This window comes from Mustela nigripes, chromosome 2 (genome assembly GCF_022355385.1).
Source record: "Mustela nigripes isolate SB6536 chromosome 2, MUSNIG.SB6536, whole genome shotgun sequence".
Lineage (NCBI taxonomy): Eukaryota > Metazoa > Chordata > Mammalia > Carnivora > Mustelidae > Mustela > Mustela nigripes.
In genome coordinates this window covers 22,872,520-22,896,492 of record NC_081558.1, presented here as the reverse complement: position 1 = coordinate 22,896,492, position 23,973 = coordinate 22,872,520, and the positions used below count along the sequence as shown (strand labels likewise).

The 23,973-nt window shown below is 44.3% G+C and overlaps 1 protein-coding gene and 1 long non-coding RNA gene across 2 annotated transcripts in view; both read right to left on the bottom strand.

The window, feature by feature from the left end:
* CACNA2D3 (calcium voltage-gated channel auxiliary subunit alpha2delta 3) overlaps window positions 1-3,383 on the bottom strand; it is an 858,873-nt gene extending 855,490 nt beyond the window's left edge. The window contains exons 1-2 of the mRNA XM_059389977.1: window positions 3,079-3,383; window positions 2,328-2,409 (exon numbers count right to left, since the gene is read on the bottom strand). Coding sequence (XP_059245960.1) covers window positions 2,328-2,409; window positions 3,079-3,200 — 204 coding nt within the window. The 5' untranslated portion in view covers window positions 3,201-3,383. The remainder of the gene's footprint in view (window positions 1-2,327; window positions 2,410-3,078) is intronic.
* Window positions 3,384-14,369: 10,986 nt separating this feature from the next.
* On the bottom strand, window positions 14,370-23,339 carry LOC132009812 (uncharacterized). The gene is made up of 5 exons (XR_009402065.1): window positions 22,911-23,339; window positions 22,432-22,655; window positions 21,889-21,928; window positions 15,361-15,428; window positions 14,370-14,434 (listed from the first exon to the last, which is right to left on the bottom strand). It is a non-coding gene; the product is annotated as an uncharacterized LOC132009812 (long non-coding RNA).
* Window positions 23,340-23,973: the final 634 nt, after the last annotated feature.

Below are 23,973 nucleotides of genomic sequence, written 5' to 3'. Positions count from 1 at the left end.
AGTTTTGACTTAGAGGAGTATCTCTTCAGGCAAATGGTCAGAAACTTGAAAATAAGCGAGGGAAAGGCAAGAGTCTCCTTGCTTTTCCAAATGATGTTAAGCTTCCCGCACTCTGAGCACCTTAGATCATTTCTTATACTTTCTTCTACTCTGAACTATCTAAATCAATGTTTTTTGCTAATTAAAAAAAAATCCATCATATTTGGAGTCAATAGACCAAGATGGCCAAAAGGTACCTGCAAAACTACTCCCCAAGTTGCCTGACATGTCCTGCCCATCAGTCATAGAAGTCCTTGCCTATCAAGCCAAAGCCATAAGTGCCTCAGGACTCCTGGGCAGAAGACTGCTTTGGAAATGCAAGAAGAGCAGGTATCCACCCCAGAACCAAATGCAGAGCAACACTCCACCTTCCCCTAGCATCAGATTACGAAATGCCAGGCAACAGCAAGGAACGACAACAAAGCCATAAACAGCTGGAAATAATTACACAATTGTCAAGCTGCAAACAGGGCAAAAGCAAAGCTAGGCTTGTGAATTCAATATCAGAAAGGATGCTGATGAGAAGGTAAGAGGAGCATTTTAGCTGTTTCCAATTTGCTATTATAGCATAGCCAATAATATGACTGATGGGGCTTTGTGCACTGTGTGTGTGTGTGTGTGTGTGTGTGTGTGTGTGTGCTAACTTCGGAGAGCCCATCTCCTGCGCTCCTACAAAATGTGAGATAAGAGCTATGTAAGCACAACAGAAAAAAAACATTCACAGGCTCTGAAGGGATAGTTTCAGAGTTGCTACAACTAAACGACAACATGCAGATGAAAAATATTCCTTTAAAGTTATACAAAAATGTTCTCTTCTTTAAAAGCATAAGGAAAATACACAAGCAATGCAATGCAGACAGCAGTGACAGTCCAAAACTCTTCACAGGAAACATCTGACACACAGGCAAGATGCCAAAGCAGGATACAGACTGGTCCAGATTCAAATACTAGCAGAAGAGGCAAGTCCTATAAACTGACAGGTGGGTCTCAGGTATGTAAATCATTTTCCATAAAGGCACATCGCAGCCTCAAGTTTTTATCAGCTGCCCTGAATTCAATGAACTCCTTCCCCAAATAACAGAGTGGAGCAAACAGTCCTTCCACAGTTTCAGAGAATATGGCTATTGGCAATTTTTAAGAATAACTTCCCTCATTCCATGGTGGGCTGATGCCTTATTACGATATTTGGATTTCATGTGACAAACTGTTTCATATAATGTCCCCAAAAACGCGACTCTCTGAAGCTGAATGCCATAAATAAAATACGTACTTGGTTACCAGGCAGCATACATAACACATATGTTACATTGGCCCAAAAAGCACATTTAAAAATGCTGAAAAGTTAACTTGACAATTTAATCTGTTTGTACCCATTTTCAGAGAATTATCCCCTAAAGGCCAATTTTATTTTCTATCTTTGAGAGAATACTTGGATTGATCCTGTTGATTTGTTAACTTGAAATTCCTTGAGCCCTTGTACTTTTTCCTTCCCAGCCTATTTTTTTTTCTTTCTTTCTTTCTTTTTTTCTTGAAGGGGAGGGCAAAGGACCATATATCTCACAAGGTAATTTTAAGCATAATGCTGCCTGTTTAAATTAAAATTGATGCAGTTTCTGATAAAAGCCTAATAATCAATTCTCCATTCTCATTACTCTCCAGAATTATATGGACGCAGACCAATTTCTTAAGTTTGTGGACTACTCTCATAGGTTATTACCCGGCAGTGCAGCTGAGTGGAAAGATAACCACATTCATTCTCCTTATCTGTAATGATGTAATGCATCCCAGCCCTGGGTCTAGATGATTGGGGAATAATGGTATTGTACAACCGCAGGGATGACAAACAATAGTGCAGCGTCTTTCTCAGATACGCTGAACCCCAGTCTCCAAGCCAGGCAAGGTGAAAGATATCATAAAACAGGCACCGAGGCTGCCCCTTGGATGAAGTTAGCGGTTTTTTTGGCCAGAGAAGCATCTGCTCTCACACAGGAACAGCAATACCGACACTGGAAGGAAAGCCGTGCAAACACACTCAGTTTCCGAGCCTCAGCCAGGACAGTGCCAGTGAGGATCCTGCTTTTCTTTGTGTTTAGAATCAAGTGTCATCTAAAAATAACCGGTTGGTAGGGAGAAATCATTGCACGGTACACTACCAAGACACCAGGGGATCAGAGACACCTCTGATAACTGATGCTGCTCGGGGTTCACGTTTGTTTGGAAAACTCAATCTGCCTCCATTTTCTGTGCTGGAAAAAAATCATCGCTTCCTGCCACCACAGAAACCTTACCTTTTGCAGAAGCTGGGAGCCGGAGTACTTAGCAGCAATGGATTTTATCTCCCCACCAAAAGCGGAGGCCCAGAGCTTCACCCTACAGGGAGAAAGGGCACAGGAACAAATGTAACACCCCTGTCACAGTCAACACGCACGCACACATGGGGCTGTGGCTGAAGGAGCCGGGCGATGCAACATTGGAGGGGGGAAAAAAAAAAAGATGGAAAAAGCGGCTGGGTAGAAACTGCCAGCACCAAACTGCAGAGCGCAACGCGGGAGGGGGCTCGAGGGGGGTCACACAGTTCAAAATGCGCAAAGTCTCCCAAGCCCTCTGAAAAGATCACCGGGTTTTATGTGAATAATTGTCTGAGAACTTGATCACCCAAACCGGGCATCACCTGGCAAACACTAGTCGGAAGAAACCCACCCATCCCCCCCCCCCCCAAAAAGAAGTGAGATGGCAAGACAGCGAAGCAGGGATAAATAAACGGCCCGTGGAAGTTGGATTCGGTAAACAGGCTTCAAAGTTGGAGCTGTCACTTGAGGTGAACCTCTCCAGGTCTCCCTCGCCGACCCGAGCGAGGAGGCTCGAGCATCCCACCCCAGCCTCGCCGCCCCACGCCCGTCCTGGAAGACAGGTTCGAGAGGCGAGGCCGACGCCCGCGGCAGGTCCTGCCGGGCCGCACCTGCAGGCGCCCAAACTTGGGCACGGCGGGTCGCGGGCGGCCGGGTCCCCTCCCCGGGCGGCGCCGGAGCCGGCACTTACACGGAGAGCGGGATCTGCTGCTCCGAGCGCACCACGGCCCCCAGCGCTGCGTAGAGAAGCGCGGCGGCGAGGAGCGCCGAGGCCCCCCGGGACGCGCGCCGCTGCGAGCCCGGCCCGGCCATGCTGGGCTCCCTCCGACGCGCCGGCGGCGGCGACAAGAGCGGCCGCGGCGAGCTGCGCCGAGCGGGCGGTGGGCGAGCGCGCTGGGCTGCCTGCTCCGCGCCGCCCCGCCTGCCTCTCGCGCGCCGGGCTCACTTGGGGAGCAGAAAAAGGAGCGGGGGGTGGGGGAGGGCGGGGAGGAGGAGGAGGGAGCGAAGGGAGGGGAGAGGGAGGCAGGCGGGGGAGGAGGGAGGGAGCCGCGCCTCTCGCACGGCGGCCGCCCGGCCCCGCCTCGGCGGCCCGGGGGAGTCCGGCTGGCCCCGGCGGGAGGGCGGGAGGCGCCGCGCGGGCGGGGACTCGCAAACTCCAGTGTCCTTGGCGGCGGCGGAGCGCGCCCTGCCCCGCCCGGCCACTGCGGCCGCCGAGTTCTTTACAACTCCGCAGTCCGCCGCCGCGGGAGCGACTCTCGGACTGGCCCCGGGCGGTGCCCCGACCCCGGCGGCCGGGGCTGCTTGTTGGGGGGACGGGGGGCGGGAGGAGGGGGTGCGCACGCGGGCGACTGAGGCGGGGGCGGTGGGGGCGGGTGCCGCCGAGCCTCCAAGGATTCTCGGGAGGGAAGGGGCCGGCGGAGAGGCAAAAGTCTGCGGAAGGGGCAGGGGCCGGGGCGGGGACTGGACTGGGGGCTCCGCGGGTCCCGGCTAGGGCGCTGCTGCGTGGCCGCCCGCGGCTGCTCCCCCGGCCGCGGCGCCTGACAGGGGAGGGCGCGAAGGGCGGCGCTGGCGCGCGAGCGCTGGGCTCCGGCTCCGGCCGCAGCGGGGCCGCCCCTGAAGCGCCCGGAGCCCGGCCCGGGCTTCCGAGCTGCTGGCGCTCGAGCGCGCCGCAGCCCGGGGTCCGCGCGACTGCGGCGGCGGCCGGGCTGTCAGGGCCGGGAAGGGAAGCCACTGCGGCGCCCGGTCTCTCCTGACCGGCGGACCCCCTAGATTTCGGGAAGGCGAGATTCCTCGGAGGCCCGGAGGCCACCCGCTCCCCCACGCCGACCCCCACCCCCTTGGGCCGCCGGCGCTTTCCGGCCGCGCGCTGAAGAACTGGCGAGACCGGAGGAAGTCGGGGAAGCCCTGGGCGCCCAGAGGACCCGGCTTGCCCCCCGGCCTTTTCGGCCGCCCTCCCCCCAGGACCTGGCTGTAGGAGCCCCCGGCCCGCGCGCGATGTCAGGGGTGTGACTGGGAACTTTACGGGGCGCTCGCGCCGACCGGCAGTGAAGACCGACCCGAGGGAGGCTGAGTCATCCTCGACCTGCCGAGCGCACCTCGAGTGGCCCCTGGCGAGTCGCGCGCTCCCGACGCCGCGGGGTCTCTCGTGCGTCCACCGCCCGGGCCGGGCTGGTTCGCGTGCCACCGCAACCCGGGCGTGCGCTCCTGCGCGCGGGCCGCCTGCAGCGTCGGCGACCTCGGGCGGCGGGGGAGCGAGTGACAGTGGGCTGCCGCTGCCGCCCGGGGGTGGTCGGGCGAGAACCCAAGCCGGCCCTCCTGGCCAGTGGCCCCTCGAAACAGTTACGCCAGCCGATGCTGGGCTTGATCGGACTTGGCTTGATCAGACCCCGGGCCCCCGTGGGCAGGTCGCGCTCCCACCTGGGGCTCCGCGCCCGAAACAGGCCCCACCGGGGAAACGCCAGGTGCGTCCCGCCCACGGGCAGCGTCCACGTTCTCTACGGATGACTAACCGGTTATAATGAATTCTCCGCTTCTGTGCACACCTCCCGTCATTGGAAGCGTGCTAGCAGTTCCAAATCGAGCCAAGCGTGGCCTGACCTCGGGGCAAGTGGTCCGGATGGCTTTGCTGCTCAGACTGGGGGCTGGGAGAAAATTATTTCTCCTGTCAGCCCAGGTCCCTTCTTTCTAAATGAAGGAATGAGTGAGGAAAGGAGGGGACCATACTAGCCCTTAGCTGTCGTTAGCTATATGGAAGCACCATATAGCACCAGTCGTTAGCTATATGGAATCTGCATGATAATAGCCCTTCACGCATTCACTCAGTCATCCAGGGAATTGTCAACATCTGTGTGATGGGATATATGCTGGAGACCCAGCGGCCAACACATGAGACCTGCCTCATAGGCTACCTAGCAAGGGACGCAGGCTTTATTCAAAAAGCCAGAAATGGTGAATGCATGATAATAAACTTTGATAAGAGATCAATTACAGTACATATGGGAAAAAAAAGTACCTGTAGCATCCATAGTATTGTTTTCCCTATTAACTGATGGGAGAACTGAGGCACAGCTTAGGCATATATGAGCAACCCCTGGACATCTGGGCTATATTGAGGGCCACTTGAACACCAAAGTCGAGATGACATTTCATAAAGTTATTATGCTCTGTCACCCTGAATTTCACAGGCATTCTGGGCAACTGGAGTGTAGCCAGGAGAGGAGCTCTGGCACATGGAATCACAGTCCCAAGAGGTGGCATCTTAGCATTTATAACCTTGAACTATCTTATTTATTATAACATGAACCAGTGTAAACAGCACGATGCACAGTATGTTTAAGATGAATCCCACTGAACATTTCTTACTGTCAAAAAAATATTTCATGTATCAAACTCTAATACCAATAAATTCAGAGCTCAAAGTGTCAGAGGATTTGGGATTTGTGAGCTATGCCAGGGTAAGGAACCAGAGGCACCTTGCAACATACCAATTACAGCGTTAGGCACTGGGTCCTACTTGCCATTCTCACCCAAGAGCCTGTATTTCAACACCCGGCTCTTAGTTGAAGCATTGAATCCAGCCAGATGAACCCTCCACTGGCTGACTTGCATGCTCTGTCCCCATCGGCAGAGGATGCTGTATTAGTCCTACAATGAGGAGTGGCTGTAGGGCTTTGAACAGAAATGAAACATGGTGAAATGTTTCAGAAATGTTCACCAGGTCCTGGTCCATGGAATGGACTCCAGAGGAGACCCCTCTGGGGTCTCAGGGAAGGAGAGGACAATGCCCCCAGCAGCAAATTGAACATTTGGGGCTTTTTTCTCTTTGTCACAATGGCTTGGAATCCTACTGGCATTTAGTAAATGGAGGGAGGACAGTCCCACGCAGGGAAGAACTGGCCTGTGTCCCCACAGGACTTTCAAATAGGAGGAATGTCAAATACCTAGACATTCAGGTAGGAGAAAAACCTGGTTATCATTATCTGAATCTAGATCCTAAACCCATTTTATATAAAAATACAGAGGAGCTTATGCATGGCTTTCGCAATCTCTGAATTTTCCAGAAAGGCAACTCCTGTGTAAATAAAGGGAGGCTTGTCATCCCTATCATATAGAAGATTAGCCAGAGGTGTGTGTTTGTTTGTTTGTTGTACCATTTTGGAAAATCAGTCCTGCAGTGGCAGCTCTGCTCCCAGGTCCTGAATCCCTAGTGGAGCCCAGCTGTATTGGTCAGCATTCGAGTGTGGCAGTCACAGTTGATCTGCATACAGGTGCGAGCTTCTAATGAATTCATAACATCTTGCAGTGTAATCTTGCATGAGTGCTTCACATAGTGAAATATCTCTTGTTTTATTATAAATTACTTGTATTTCTCTTGGATATTACCAGATAAATCATCATATTGATTTTTTTTTTTTAAGAAAAAATTGTGACTGAGTAGGTTACAGTATCTCAGAATTTCAAATCGAGATGGCAAAGAGGGTGTTGGGTCTACCTGGGTAAAGATCTGCTCCAGATCAGAAAGGGAGATGGGCTAAAAGGCTGTGCTGTTGCTCAGAGGGATACAAAATGCTTCACCCTGCTTTAAACTTTGACCTACTGATCCCTTTTATAGGAATTTATCTTGCAGTTAGTAATTGCATACATATACAGTTATTCATTTCTGCATTATCTCTAAAAGCAGAAGACTGGGGGTACCTGGGTGGCTCAGTTAAGCCTCTGCCTTCCTCTCAGGTAATGATCTCAGGGTCCTGGGATGGAGCTCCGCAGGGGGCTCTCTGCTCAGCGGGGAGCCTGCTGCTATTTATTTGATCTCTGTCAAATAAATAAATAAAATCTTTTGGGGCGCCTGGGTGGCTCAGTGGTTTGGGCTGCTGCCTTTGGCTCGGGTCATGATCTCAGGGTCCTGGGATTGAGCCCCGCGTCGGGCTCTCTGCTCCGCAGGAAGCCTGCTTTTCTCTCTCTCTCTCTCTCTGTCTCTGCCTGCCTCTCTGCCTACTTGTGATCTCTGTCTGTCAAATAAATAAATAAAATCTTAAAAAAAAAATAAAATAAAATCTTTTAAAAAATAATAAAAATAAAATAAAACAAAAGCAGAAGACTGGAAACCACCCAGGTGGCCATTAGTTAAGTATGCATCCACACAATAGAGTTATTATGCAACTATTTAAGAAACAAGGATGCTTTACATATATTGTTGTGAAAAGATCTCGAGGATATATGCATATATTTTTTTTCTAAGAAAGGTAGAAAATGGTATGTATTTTTACTTGCTTAAAACATGGAAAACACACAAGAAACTACAAACAGGTAGGACTTGTTAGGGGGTTAGGAGGAACAGGCAAATGGGGACAGGATTGAAAGTGACGTTTCACAATGTTTATCGCTTTAAATCATTTTGATTTTTGAGCCTTGTGAATGTATTACTTATTCAAAACAGTAAGAATGTAAATATTCAATAGCTCTTATAACAGTTTAGATACTGGGGCCTAAACTGGGGTAGAGGGAAAGGTCTTTGGGAGGAAATGTGGAGCAGAGTTCAAGCCCTTGATCCCCTACTGAAGTGGATCTCACACCCTCAGTGGTTCTGATTCAGTAAGTTCAAGTTGGGGCAGGAGGTGGAAGGGGATGTTTCTTTCTGCTGCAGGTGGCCATGGGCTACTTTTTGCAAGCACAAGGCATTTCTTTTTCTTTTTTAAAAAGATTTTATTTATTTGACAGAGATCGCAAATAGGTAGAGAGGCAGGCAGAGAGAGAGAGAGAGAGAGAGAGAGAGAGAAAGAGAGGAGGAAGCAGGCTCCCTGCCGAGAAGAGAGCCTGATGCAGGGCTCATTCCGAGGACTCTGGGATCACGACCTGAGCCGAAGGCAGAGGCTTTAACCTACTGAGCCACTCAGGTACCCTGAGCACAAGGCATTTCCTACATGACGTGTCATGGCAAGCCTGGTCATATTATAAACTTCAGGGTCAACCAAACCGAGGTTCGGGCCATCAGCTCACCCTCATGCCCTCTGTGAGAATTGAGCAGGTTGTCTGTCCTCTTGGAGCCAGCCTTTTCCAACTGCAAAAGATGGAAAACTGAGCCTTGAAGAAGGTGGAGTGGGGAGTACAGCTCAGTCTTCAACCAGCGTTGGCTACGACTTCCGTTCTGCAGACCCAGCAAGTGTTCCCACACCTGGGCTGTTGCTCTGCTCTCACTATGCCTCAGAGTGTCAAAGCCACAGAGTCCTCAGCTGAAACCCAGCTTCCTGATCACCATTACCCCCACCCCCACCCCCACCCACCCTCTCTCTCCATCCCACCACACTTGGCCTAGCCCAACCTCTATCATCTCCTCCCTACACTCCTATGACCAACTCCTAATAAGACATCCCTTCTCCTCTTGCCCCTTTCAAACACATTCCTTCTTCTTCCAGTAACCAGAGCTCTCTTTTTAAAAACAAAAATCAGACCGTAAGCATTCCCCTGCCCAAAAATCCTCTAGGGGTTTCTGTTTTAAATGAAAATGCAGACTCTCCACCAAGGCACACAAGGCCCTTGATTCCCACCCCCAGAAGCCTCATTTCCCCTCCCTCTCCCCACTGCTCACTGTGCTCCCACCTGTCTCCTTGGAATTACTGGAAAATGCTGAGCTTGTTTCCACCTTGGGCCTCCGTGTGTGCTGTGCCCTCTGCCTGGATCACTCTTCCCCCAGATGGCCCCAGGGCTGTTTTGTACTATGCTCAGGCTTCTGTTCAAATATCCCGTCTACGGGGAGAACTGCCCTGACCATACCAGGTAAAAGAGAAACACATACACGCACTCTCACACACACCCCCATATAGCCCTATGCTTTTACCTTTCTCCATTTCTCTTCCTAGCAGTTATCACTAACCGATAGAGTGATTTATTTGTTTCCATTGTGCCTCCCCCATTGGATGGGTCGTGTCCAACTTTTCATCATTGTGACTGTAATGGCTTCAGCAAGGCCTTTGATATTACGAGGGCTCCATAAACATCAATGGAACGGCCAGAATGGATGTCAGCCTGAAATTCCTTTCTCCTAGGATCCCGCCTGTTTCCTTCTTTCTCGGGCTCCGGCGTTCACCTCACCCAAGACACAGAGTCTTTTAATAAGCACTAGATTTGCTAAGGAGAGAATCAAGGAAACCGTTTTTCTGCGAATTTCTCGGTCACAACTCTGTAGGAAGATGCTGGTTGGAGAAAGAAGAAGAGAAACCAGGAAGATGTCTCCAGGTTTTAAAGACACTGGGAAAACACCATAGGAATGCTGTATTTTAAACCATTAGCAGAAAGAAACTTAGTTGTCTTCAAAATTCTATTGACCGTGTAACAGTAACATAATTTCTAGCCCCACAGTGCTGCTCAGGACACAGATGCAAGAGAGACCACCAGGAGCACTGAAGAATGTTCTGCTTTTTGGAACGGTTTGAATATGTCTGAAATGCAGTCGTTGGGAAAGATAGTGTCCATTTGCTCTGCCAAAGCTCCCTGCAGGGAGTGAATGTGAAGCTTGCTTCACCTGACTTCAACCAAACTGGATGACCTTTCAAACATTTCTAAATCTTCCACTGAAAAAGGAGGGCTCTTGATTCCTCGACACAGGAAAAGGCAATGGATGGGGAAGTACTTTGCATTAGATGTCTCCCCACCATCCAAGAGCCGATCCCAAATCTGAGAAGGGAAGGACCGGAAAGGATCAGCAGACCACAGAGCAGCTCACCCAAGCCTAGCGATCTTTTGGCCCACAGATATTGGAGGCAGCTTGTCCCTCCTACTATCCTACTCGGGCAGGAACTGAGCTTTGGAGGCTGTGTGCTCCTCCAGCTCTCTCCTCCCCTCCCTGTCCCCAAACCCACCCCCTAGTACACTGTGAACCCTCATAGCTTTTTATTGAATAAAGTGTTTCTGTATGTGTGTGTGTGTACATATCCTGTGTGTATATAATATGGTATATATTACATGCAATGTATATACACACAGAATGTATATATTGAATGTACATATATACACATATATACACAGAATGTATATACACCTTTGTATATAATATATATCCATTATAAATCATATATATACGTTTGTATATAATATATACACGTTATATATAATGCATATACACACATCCATGAGAATATGTCTCTATGTGTTGGTATGAGTATATAAGGTATGAGTGTGTATGTGTGGATCTGTGTATGTGACTGTGTGAGTGCCTGTATGTGTATGTGAATGTGTGAGTATATAATTGTGATTTTTTTTGCACATATATGTGCGCTGCATGAATAAGTGTGCGTGCGAATGCGGTTACCCTAGCCTTGCAGTTGTCTTGTTTGCAAAAGGTAGTCTGTTCTAGGGTAAGGCAGCTCTAGCATTCAATTGAGGGGAGCCCTTTAAAGTAACCTCTACCCTCATCCCTGGAGAACGGTGGCTTCATACTCACACAACCACCCTTGCACACACAGTTACACAGACTTTCAGCAGCCATTCTCTGGGCAAAAGAAGAAAGTATGGCAAGAGTAGCCCTTAAATAAACAGTTGCGACATATGTCATGGCTACTGTATGCCATGGGTACTCTTCTGGTTTTGTTTTACATCCAAAACATTGAGCAAAATGGGGAAGAAGAGGAAAGTGCTCCCACATAACACACTTCTACCTCTCTGAATCCGAAGTTGCCTGTTTTCAGAGAGGGCAGGCTGCTTTCTAGAGTTGAGGGCTAGAAGAAAAGGTCCTTCCGGGATTGGATCCATTTCTTTGAGAATACCATTAAGAAATTACAAGGTTTCCAAGTGTCCATCAAATGGGAACTGGTTAAATTAATCACAGTTTATCATATAATGGAATTTCATAAAGCCTTTAAAAAGGACAAGGTGACTTCTATGAACTGACATGCCCACATGGCAAGGTGTCCATGATAAGCGAAAGCGTTAAATGGAAAAAAACAACAGGTTGTAGAGCAGAATGTGTAGTATAAACCCATTTTTGTTTTTTAGAAACATAAATATAGGTATAGATCTAAGTAAAGGTGTAGATATACCACTCTATGCCTTCTGAGTGTGGAAGCATGGAACAGATTGGAAGGTCACACACTCAACTGTTAATGCTGGTTTCCTCTAGACCACAGGATCGGGAAAATTGTGAAACGTTTGGGAAAGGAAACATTTCACTTTCTAATTTCAACATTTCGTTATTGTTTGAATCTTTACAAAAGCACGGAGAGTAGAAGATAGTATGACTGTAGACGTTATTACAGGAAACTTCCAAACAACAGATATTCCAAGATGCCTTGTGTGTGATCACCTGTTTTCAAAATCATGATGAGGCAGGAAGGAAGACCCGTCATTGTTAATGAATGAGCAGGAGGAGAAGAGGTCGATCCTCAGAGCCAAGTCCTCTCTGGAGGAAATGATACATGTCTTCTCAACTGAGAAACATGACCCCGTCAGCAGGCACAGATGGTAGAGTGGCAAGGCCCCCCACCCTCCAAGGCAGTGTATGCATTTGTGGCTTTCACTGCTAACAACTGTTCTTGAAATGCTGACTTGCGATTATGCAAGTATCTGTTACACGTGAAAACAATTGTTTCACCAACTGTGTTTTGGGGAGGGCCATAAGGTATTTAGATTCCAGGAATTTCAATAATCAAAGCGAGACATTGTTTTCTGCTATTTTACTATTTTATAGTAAAGATAAATATAGTATTTGAAAGTTGGCATGAAATAATCAGGTCTCAAGTATATATGTTCTAAACCTTCTGTTTGAAGCCAATTTTTGGATGATTTACCCCAACTTCATATCCCAGGTTAGCTTCCCGAGGGCTAGCAACTTCCCCCCATGATTCAGTAAGGCTACACTTTGGAAAATTTTTAAATAGGATCAGTAAAATCTAATTTAAAATTTAATTTTTAAATAGGATCAGTAAAATTCCTTTAGGTTGATAAATGATCTATTTAAACACACATATGTTCTGAAAGCAAATATCAAGTATGGGTTTGAGTTTTTGAGTGCTCGTTGTCTATAGCTCTTTTTCTCATGGACTAGAGCTGGCAGTAACTTCCTGTTGCAGGCACAGGAACTCTAATTCTTCAGCTCACTTAGAGAGCATAAAGTCCCTTCATTGGATGAGCATTTCATTCTGTCATGACTTTGCTTCAAAGCATTTCCTATTACATGGTTTGGGGAGGGGTTGACCCCTCATCACATGAAAATGAGCCAATTATTCAAATATTCTAAGTGGTCAGATAAACAGAGTCATTTCTGAGGCAGATCGTAGGAATCATATATTTAAGGAGAAATGTTTAAAGTTAAGGACCATGGGGCCTAATCTCACACTAACTTGAATAATTAAATTTCATTTGACAAAAAATTGCTTGTTAGGATGTAAATTAAAGTGACAATATCAATTAATCAAAATTTTGTAAACGCTTTGCACATCTGAATCTTAAGAATTTATCTTAGAGAAATAATTCATGAGCATAAAAATATTTAGCTATGAGAATATGTGCCGCTATATTATCTAAGAGAAAAAATAAGAAACCACTGAAATGCCTAAATACAGGGTATTGGTTAAATAAATCACAGTTGATTCATGTAATATTATGCAGCTGATTTTAAAAATGATGTTGACACCTTAATTATGAAAAAATAACTTAAAAAATCTTATAAACGTGTGTAACAATCCAGTGCTTCAGAATAGTTACTACCAATGAAAGCATAAACAATAAAAAGCTCTTGAAAGTAATTATTGTTGGTGAAAACTCCTTTGGCTTTTCTCTCTTTTTTATGCAATCATTTCTTTTAAATTATAGAAGCGATGGGTGAACAGTTTTTAAAAGACTTCAACCAGTACAGAAAAGTAATGATATGCAAAGTCTCCCTTCTCTTGAAATAAAAAACCAAAACCAAAAAGACGCAAAGAAATCATTGTTCACAATTTCTATTTTTAATGATTTTTGTGATTCTCATTGGAACTTTAAAGAGTATATCTGTATTTCAGCATTTTTATTTATGTAGTCATCAGCTTAGCCATTTTTGCAGCATCCTTAACATGTGCTGCTGTGACTCCAAATGCCATGGATGTGAGGGCGTATGAGGCAGCCTGTGCCTGGCAGAGTTTAGTGTCCAAGGGATGCTGCTCTACCCAGTATCCTTGGACACACCACAGTGAAAGAGGGCTTTCAAGTTCATGCACTTCCCCTCCCTTTTGCACTCTCTCCTCTTCAAATAGGAATATTTGCAAATATATATATATATATATATATATATATATATATATATAACAATTTTTACCTCGTCAAGGTTTATAATGTTTGCATCTCAGAAGTCATTCTTCCAGGCTTTATTTACAGATTCATTATAAAAACCGAGACCCAAAAGTCACATTTACAATAACAGATGGCTATGTACTTTATTATAATCAGTCTCTGTGAAACCAGGCAGGGTGTCTGGACTCACAGAGAAAACAGACTTTAGGTAGGAACATGGCTATATCAATTCACCCTTTTTTTTTTTTTCTTTCACAGAGGAATCATAAAAAAGCAACAAAGATTTTTTAAAATCCACAAACTTATTTTCATCAAAACTTTAGTGCAGACTATAAAATACAAGTAAAGGCCAAAGGAGCAGAAACATTAGGAGCATTTATAGGGCCTGATATGGGCATGTGTAAATGGGCACGATAAAGATTCTCTAGGAAAAACTATGGATAAGGGTGGTGGGTGGGGCATGGGTTAAATGGGGGATGGGTTACATAGACAATGGGTATTAAGGAGTGCACTTGTTGTGACAAGCACTGGTGTTATATGTGAGTGATGAACCACTAAATTCTACTGGTGAAGCTAAAATACACTATATGTTAACTAACTATAATCTAAATAAAAACTTGTTAAATTAAAAAAAATTTTTCTTTTAAACAACTACAGATAACAGATTAATGGTGAAATATCAAACACTTTCCCCTTCCAACTGGGAATGGGCAAGGATGTCCATTCTCACCATTTCTACTTAACACTGTACTGGCATTCTCAACCAATGCAATAAGGCAAGAAAAATACTGGAAAGAAAGAAGTAAAATTTTCATGATTTGCATATATAGGTTATATACATATAAAATCTGAAAATATGCATATAGATGTATAATAAAAAGTACCAAAACTAATAAGTGAACTTATCAAGGTGACAGACACAAAGTCAACATATAAAAATCAACTGCATTTCTTTCTTTTTTTTTCTTTTTTTTATTTGACAGAGAGAGAGATCACAAGTAGACAGGGAAACAGGTGGAGAGAGAGGGGGAAGCAGGCTCCCCACTGAGCAGAAAGCCCCATGCAGGGCTCCATCCCAGGACCCTGGGATCACAACCTGGGCCAAAGGCAGAGGCTTATCCCACTGAACCACCCAGGCGCCCTGGCATTTCTATATATTACTAGTAAACAATTAAAAATGAAATTTAAAAAGTAACAAAAATAGTTAATAATAAATCTAAGAAAAGATGTGTAAAGCCTCTGTACTGAAAACGACAAAACGTTCTTGCAAGAAATCCTAGGCCCAATCAAAATCCCAGAAGACATTTTAACCGAAGTTGAAAAGCTGATTCTAAAAATACAAACATAAAAAACTATAATAGATTTTGAAAGAGAACAAAGTTAGAAAACTTAAATAGTCCAATTTTAAAACTTATTCTAGGGGCGCCTGGGTGGCTCAGTCATTAAGCCGCTACCTTTGGCTCAGGTCATGATCTCAGGGTCCTGGGATCCAGCCCCCGCATGGGGCTCCCTGCTTGGTGGGAAACCTGCTTCTCCCTCTCCCACTCCCCCTGCTTGTGTTCCCTCTCTTGCTGTGAGTATCTCCGTTAAATAAATAAATAAAATATTTAAAAAAATCTTATTCTAAAGGTTCAGTATCAAGACAATGTTGTACTGGTACAGGTGTAGACACAAATAGAATAAACAGAGAACCTGGAAATAGACCCATACTTACAAGGTCAATTGATTTTCAAAAAAGATTCCAAGGTAATTCAATGGAAGAAAGAAGAGTTCCTTGCACCCCTGGAATCCATATGGAAAAAAATGAACCACAGCCCTTGCATCCCACTATACATAAGAATTAACTCGAGTCAATCATACATAGAAGTCTAAAAGCTAAAACTAAAATTTCTAGAATATAAGAAAAAGCTTTATTACCCTGGCTTAGGCAAACCTCACTTTATGCACCCAACAAGCACTAACCAAAAAAAGAAAAATACAATGGTTTTGACTTCATCAAAATTAAAAACACCCACTGCTTGAAAGACAAGAAAATGAGATGACAGTATATAACAGAAGTATCTAGAATATATTTAGAATTTCTACATCTCAATATTAAGAAGATACATAGTTTATGAATGGACAAAAGATTTGAGCAGACACTTCACAAATGAAGATTTATGGATGGCAAAGAAAACATCTGAACATTAACTCACTGCCATTATCAACAGGGAAATATAAATTTGAAAGCACGATAAGAACACCACACATCACTGGAAGAGTTAGAATTGAAAAGCCAGACAGTACTAACTGTTGGTGAGGGTGTAGAGAAAATGGAAGTCTCCTGAGTACAATCATTTTGAAAAAATACTTAAACAATTCCTTATAAACATAAGCCCTCCCTATAGCCTAGAAATTCCTAAGTATTTACTTGACAAAAATAAAAACAAACACTTACAAATTATACACAAATGCTCCTAGCCCCTAACTGAAAACAGCCCAAGTGTCGGTTAATAGGTCATTCGATACACAAACAGTAGTATATTAGTACACTGAAATACTACTCGGCACTGAATGTCAATTACAAAGACAAGTGCAAACGACATGAATGAACCTCAAAAACATAATGCTTGGGTGAGAAAAGCTGGGTACAAAAGAGTATATATACTCTTTGCGAAGTCCAGAAGCAAATAAAAATTAGTCAGTGGTGACAACTAGAACGCTTGCCCAGTTGGGAGACATTGGGTAATTTTCTGGAAAGGGCACAAAGATACTTTGTGGGGTGATGAAAATACGCCACATTTTGTTTTGGGTGGTGAATACTATTGCCAAAACTCATGAAATGGAGCAGTTAAAACCCGTGCATTTTATTGCATGTCAATTATGCCTCAACAGAAAAAAAATGATTAATAGATTTCTTTGTGCAATATTGTTACTCAGCAATAATACCCTTGTTTTTAAGAGATGCTGCTGGGGGGTACGTGGGTGGCTCAGTCAGTTAAACAGATGCCTTTGGCTCATGATCTGGGGGTCTTGGCATTGAGCCCCCGCATCAGGCTTTATGCTCAGTGGCAAGTCTGTTTCTACCTCTCCCTTTGTCACCTCTCTTGCTCTCACTCTCTCAAATAAATAAATAAATAAATATCTTAAAAAAAAAAAAAAGATGCTGATGGACTCCCTTGCATTATGGTAACTGGTTTTTGTAGTTTTTTATATTATAATTTCTTGTAACTTTATGAAATCTGCATAAATGTGATCAATTCCAATAATAAAGTTGTGAAACATTTAAAAATGACAACCAGCAGACTGGGGAAATATTTGTAACTCATCTTTCTGACAAAGGGCTGATCACCCTTATACATAAGAATTCTTAAAAACAGGGCGCCTGGGTGGCTCAGTGGGTTAAGCCTCTGCTTTCGGCTCAGGTTATGATCTCAGGGTCCTGGGACTGAGCCCCAATTCGGGCTCTCTGCTCAGCAGGGAGCCTGCCTCCCTCCTCTCTCTGCCTGCCTCTTTGTCTACTTGCGATCTCTCTCTCCTTGTCAAATAAATAAATAAAAAATTTAAAAAAAAATTCTTAAAAACTTTTTTTTTAAATGCCCTAAATCAGCAAAGTGAAGACAGCCTTTACTCTAGGAGTGGAATGCTCTTGTCATAAGTGGACTCAACACTCGGGTGTAGCCACTTTTCCTGTTTCTGGTTTTATTGCCATGTCTGAGGGTAGTCTGGAAAAATAGAGGGACAGAAGGGAAAAGATCAGTAAGAAACGGAGGGAAGAAAGTAAAGAAAGAAGATAGATACATACCTATGCTCCAAAAAATACTGGATAAAAGCATGTCAACATATTTGTAACAGGGGGGGAAAGTATGGGAGATTTTTTCCTTTTCATGGATTATCAGTTTTTTTCTTTACAATGACTGTATATTACTTTCTGCTCATTTATAGGAAATGCTATCATGCAAATGAGAACTATTTCTGGTGAACCTATTATACTTACAAGTACTTTAAATAATTTTCATGGAGTTCAATTTATGAGTTGAAATGTTATTCCTTCAACAGGCAGTGCTCTTATTATTCATTTATCCCCACCCACCCACAGAACATGGATGAATTAAGAGAGCTTCATGAACTTTTACTTATAAATGCTGCATAATTTTATATTCCAAAAGCAGAGAATGTCTTTAAAGTCGTTTCAATCCAACTAACTTACATTTGGAGATTTATTCTATAGTTTCCATCAGAGATGGTGTTTATATTGGTTTCTTAAAATACATGTAGAAGAGGAATCCGTGGAAAATTTATTTGTCCTTTAAAAGAAGCCTTTGTATTATATTTCAAGCACATATAAAAATAGAGAATTCTTTAGTGGACTTTGTGTAACCGTAACCTAGATTTAACAAACATTTTGCCATATTTGCTTCAGTTCTTAAAAAAGTCAATTATAGGTTATGAGGGATGCTCAGTCCATTAAGCGTTTGCCTTCTACTTAGGTTACCATCCCAGAGTTTTGGGATCAAGCCCTGCATGAGCTCCCGGCGCAGGGAGGAGTCTGCTTCTCCCTTTGCCCCTCCTGCTCACACTCATGCTCCTTCTCTGCCTCTCAAATAAATAAATAAAATCTTGGGGGGGGGGGTCAGGGTGGCTCAGTGGGTTAAGCTTCTGCCTCTGGCTCAGGTCATGATCCTAGGGTCCTGGGATCGAGCCCCGCATCGGGCTCTCTGCTCAGCAGGGAGCCTGCTTCCCTCTTCCCCTCTGCCTGCCTCTCTGCCTACTTGTGATCTTTCTCTCTCTCTCTCTCTGTGTGTCAAATAAATAAATAAATAAATAAAATCTTAAATTTAAAAAAAAGTAAATAAACATTATGCGATTTCATCCCCAAATACTTCAGCATGCATTTCTTTTAAAAAAGGACATCTTCTTACATAACCACAAAACTATTTTCGCACTTTAGGATATTAAATATAATTTCTTAATATCATCAAATACTTAGACCACATTCACATTTACCTTATGTATCCTCAAAATGTATTTTGCAGTTATTTGTTTAAACTGGGATCCACATAAGGTTCAACTGACCTTAAATTAAGTGAATTTCTAAAATCTAATCATTTTAAAATCTAGAACAGTTCCCATCATCACCATCACTATTTTCTTTAAATTGTTTTTCATAATGTATTGACTCAAAGACATTTGGTCAGCTGTTCTGGAAGTGTGTTCTGACAATTTAAACAATGGTTTGAGAAAACCACCAAAGAACTCACAGCAAAAAAATCATCATCCCCAAACACAACGTCAGATTCATCTTTAAACACCAAAATTTTGCAAATCTTGATTTTGGACATCAAGAAGGTAATGGGGGTGGGGGTTTAAGGTTGGGTGGGGGGAATAGTAGAAAAATGTCTTGAAACTATAATACAGGTAGATGGACCCAGATCGGCTCACTTTTGTTATCTAAGACCTGAGATGGGGAAGAAAGCTGCCCCGCTGCTGGAACCTCCAAACCCGGAAGAGACATCATGATTTCCCTTCTGGCCTGGAGGAGGAACACAAGTTTAATGTAGCTTGCAGGAAGCCTGATTTCAGCTAGCTTTAACACCCCCAGAAGGAGTTAAAATGTGAAAGAACAGCACTTTTCCTTTTAAGAGGCCTATCTTATCACAGGCACCAGGGGTAGGAGAGAACATTTTAAGCTAATGATGTTTACAGCTAACCAGATCTGGTTGAAGCAATCTGCTGGCCTTGAGTTTGCAAGTCTCATTTCTTACAAGGTCCATTTATCTTAGAATGCTCCACCACCAAAAGTACCCCGTCTTCACATTTTCTGAATATTAAGCTAGACAATGAATTCTTCTCCCAGCTGGTTAACTATCTTTAACCCCCGCCCCCAGGCTGCTAAGTATTGTGTGTGTTAACTCAACTGCATTACAAATTCTCTAATATTGAACAACAAGAACAACAACCAAAGAGACAAATATTAAGCAAAATGAAAGGAATGTTGCTAGGGAGATTTTTACATGATACAACCAAGAAAGTCCTCCATATATAGAATTCTGGCAGAATTTTTAAATCATCCAATGTATAATAATTGAACATCTGCTGATGGGGTCAGACACGCATCTCTATATTGGTCGGGGAGAGAGTGTGGCCCTCCTTGCTAGACCTGGATCACAGGCCTACCCCAGAGGTCAGAGGTGAAGTCAACTTCATCCAAACCTAAATCTAAGAGTGCTGAACAGAGCCTTCCCCAAGGAAAATCAGAGCAACCACTAGCAGAAGGAGGAACGGATATTGGGGCAGGTAGAACCAAGGTAGAACCAACAGATGGGCATCTATAGGGCCGGGGTAAATGAGAATAAGACTCTACAGTCATGGAGAAGGGATGGTCATTGGTGGTGTGTGGTGCTCTCTCTCCATTCAAATGCCTTGGTTCCTAATATCTCATAAGTAACTAATCTTGGCCCTTCTCCCAGTGGCATCCCATTCTCTTAGGAATCCATCAGGTTTGTTGACCTGTTGGGCAACAAATGCATCTCCTCTCCAAGGAGACATTATCTCCAGCGGAGTGCATTTCCTAAAGTTCTTAATGGAATGCTGTACTAGAATGTTTGGGTTCCAATCCCTGGAAACACATCATGGTTCAGCTATCTAGGCTGTTGGGTCCAGCGGTAGTGGGTAAAACCATTCACTCTGGATCTGGTTTTTCTAGACATTGGGAGGCAATGTAAGGAGCAGTCATTTAATGTTTCAATGACAAAGGGAAAGAAGGCAGGGAGGTGTTTTCAAAGACTTTATTCTGGGGCGCCTGGGTGGCTCAGTGGGTTAAGCCTCTGCCTTTGGCTCAGGTCATGATCCCAGGGTCCTGGGATTGAGCCCTGTGTTGGGTTCTCTGCTCGGTGGGGAGCCTGCTTTTCCTCCCTATCTGCCTGCTTCTCTGCCTACTTGTGATCTCTCTCTCTCTCTGTCAAAGAAATAAATAAAATCTTAAAAAAAAAAAAAAGACTTTATTCTGAGGGAAGAGAGGGGCAGGGTGGGCAGAATGGTAAAGGTGATCAAAAGGTCCAAAATTCCTGTTATAAAATAAATCATACAGATATCTGATCAGCATGGTGACTATAGTTAATAATACAATATTACATATTTATAAGTTACTAAGAGAGTAAATATTTGTGTGTGTTTGTTTGTTTGTTTTTACAGTTCTATTTATTTATTTGAGAGAGAAAATGAGTTGGGAAGGGGCAGAGGAAGAGAGAGAATCTTTAAGCAGGCTCCACGCCCAGTATGGAGCCTGATGCAGACCTCCATCCCAGAATCCTGAGATCATGATAGGAGCAAAAGACAGACACTTAACCAACTGAGCCACCCAAGGGCCCCACTAAAAGAGTAAATCTTACAAGTTTTTATCACAGGGGAAAAAATGTAGTTATGTACAGTGATATTAACGAGGTTTACTGGAGTGATCATTTTGCAATACATACACACATTGAATCATGATGTCATATACTTGAAACTAATGTCTATTATATCTCCATAAAAAAGGTAAAATAAAATTTTTTCAAAAAGATTTCATTTTTTAAAAGATTTTATTTGACAGAAAGAGAGAAAGAGAACGTATGCACACAGGAGAGGGGAGTGGCAGGCAGAGGAAGACGGAGAAGCGGGACTTGATCCTAGGACCCCAGAATCATGACCTGAGCCGAAGGCAGATGCTTAACTGACTGAGACACCCAGGCTTTCCCCAAATACTTCATTTTTAAGATCAGTTTCAGGCTTACAACAAAATTGAGAGGAAGTACCCCCTGCCCATCTATGCACCTAGCCATCTCTGTAAAATGTATCCTTCACCAGAATGGTACATTTTTTTTGCCAAGAAAGAACCTACATTGACACACATGAATCACCCAAAGTCCATCATTTATCTTAGAGTTCACTCTTTTTCTTTTCTTTCTTTCTTTTTTTTTTTTTTTTAAGATTTTATTTATTTGTCAGAGAGAAAGAGAGCGAGAGTACACACAAGCAGGCAGAGAGGCAGGTAAAGGTGGAGAGAGAAGCAGGCTCCCCGCCGAGCAAGGAGCCCGATGCGGGACTCGATCCCTGGACCCTGGGATCATGACCTGAGCCGAAGGCTCTGAGCCACCCAGGCGTCCCTTCTTTTCTTTCTATTTCAACTCTTTTTAAAGCTGAAGTATAGTAAACACATAATGTATATTAGTTTCAAGTATACAACAAAATAATTTAACAATTCCATACATTACACAATACTCACCATGGTCGGTGTTGTTCCCATCTTCCTGGTGTTGCACATTCTATGGATTTGGACAAGAGGGTAGTGACATAAATCCGTTATTATATCACAGACAGCATTTGCTTTGCCCTAAAAACTCTCTGTGGTCTGCCTGTTCATCTCCAGCATCTCCCCTCCCCTGAACCCTCCATGGCAAGGAGTTTTCAAGTCACTAAACAGACTTGTCTTTCTAGTAAAAAAAGAACTACCCCCCGCCTCCGGCATCCTCACCCCAGTGAGGATGTTTGGTTCTCCCTTGAGGATTTTTCCCCTTCTCCTCCCCTTCTGCAGGAGCTTAGAAGCAGAGGGATAACTCTAGAAACACGGGTGGGCGGGCACAGAGACAACCCCAAGCTTCCTCTGGCTTCCCCACGGAATCACTGATCAGAGCCCTCCAGGGAGAGCCCCACATGCGCTGAAAGATGCATGGCAAACAGTACAGGACAACAAATAAAAAACACGAAGGAAAATGAGTCACGTTTGCAAGCGAATTCCTGTTTATGCAAAATATTTGTGGAAACACACCTTTGCACATTCAAGATTCTGCCAGTCCATCACCATGGCACTCGTGTTGGGAGAAGCAGATCCGTCAGGAGGCAGTGACGCTGCCTGCTAATTGACCCCTCCGTTTTCAGCCATCGTGATGAACACAATGAGGACACAGCCCAGTGTGCTCACAGGAGAGGCAAACTGGAAAACGCTTCGCAAATGTTCTCCTACACGCCCAGGGGGTTTGTGTACCAGGCAGTCTAGACGAAGAACAGGAGGGCAATGTCAAGAGAGCATCCCACCTGTAGATTCGTCCAGAGCCTGGCAAACATCTGGCGTGCGGCCTGAGCACCCAGGGCCAAGTGTGCCTTTGTTTGTGATGAAGCTGTTCTCATTTTGTCCAGCAAGGCTCTGCTCAAGGCCCGAGTGTGTGGCCTTCACTTTCCAATGATACAAGATGCTAAAACACACGACCTGTATCACAGGGGCCAGAGAGCGATGGTAAAACTGCTTACCAGCAGATACTGAGAGAGTCCTGGGTGGTCGTTTTTAACATTCTCACATATTTATGACGACAGCAGGGTGCTCGGCCTGATGGATCATGGGTAGTCGTAAACCACGGTCCCTGCTCTCATGTGAGAAGGAAAGGTACAGTTGGCCAAGCTAAACATCACAACTACTGGAGTGTGCAGCCAGAAGTCCAAGTGAGGAGCTACAGGAGCCTGAAAAGGTGAGCCTCGTATGGATCCTGAAAATTCAGGGAGGAAGGAAGTCTTTGAGATTTTATGTATTTATTTGAGAGGGAGCAAGAAAGATCACAAGCAGGGGGAGCAGCAGAGAGCCTGACTCCGGACTCCATCCCAGGACGTTGGGATCATGACCTGAGCCAAATGCAGATGCTTATTTGACTGAGTCACCCAGGCGCCCCAGGGAGGAGTTTTTGGTTTTTGTTTTTTGGGGTTTTTTGGACCCTGACTTTGAAGGATAACTAGGAGTTATTCCTCTATTATCATTATTTTCTTTTATTGCCTTATTTCAAAGGAAATATGTTTGTATTATAGAAAATATACATAAAGAAACTTCCCATAATTCTATAACTCAGATATAACTATCAAGGGTAGTACCATTTTTTCCTAGGAATATGGGTTTTTCACACACACACACACATACACACACACACACACACACCCCATACAAAAAACATGAAGGGATCATACTTCATGATTTGAGTTGCAACCTGCTTACCCCACTGGGTGTGTGTGTGTGTGTGTGTGTGTGCATGTACACACCTAATATTATAACAGAGAGTCTCTTATCTGACATAATCAGAAGTACTAGCTAGTCCATCAATAACAAAAGAGAAAGAAAGAAGGTGAGAAAGAAAGAAAGAAAGAAAGAAAAGAAGAAAAATCAGGGATGCCCGGATGGCTCAGTCAGTTAAACGTCTGAGTCTTGATCTCAGCTCCAGTCTTGATCTGGGTCATGAGTTCAAGCCCTATGTTGGGCTCCCCTACTAAAAAAAAAAAAAAATCAGTCAAAGGGAGGAATCATCAAATATAATAAAAACCAATGCCTAAA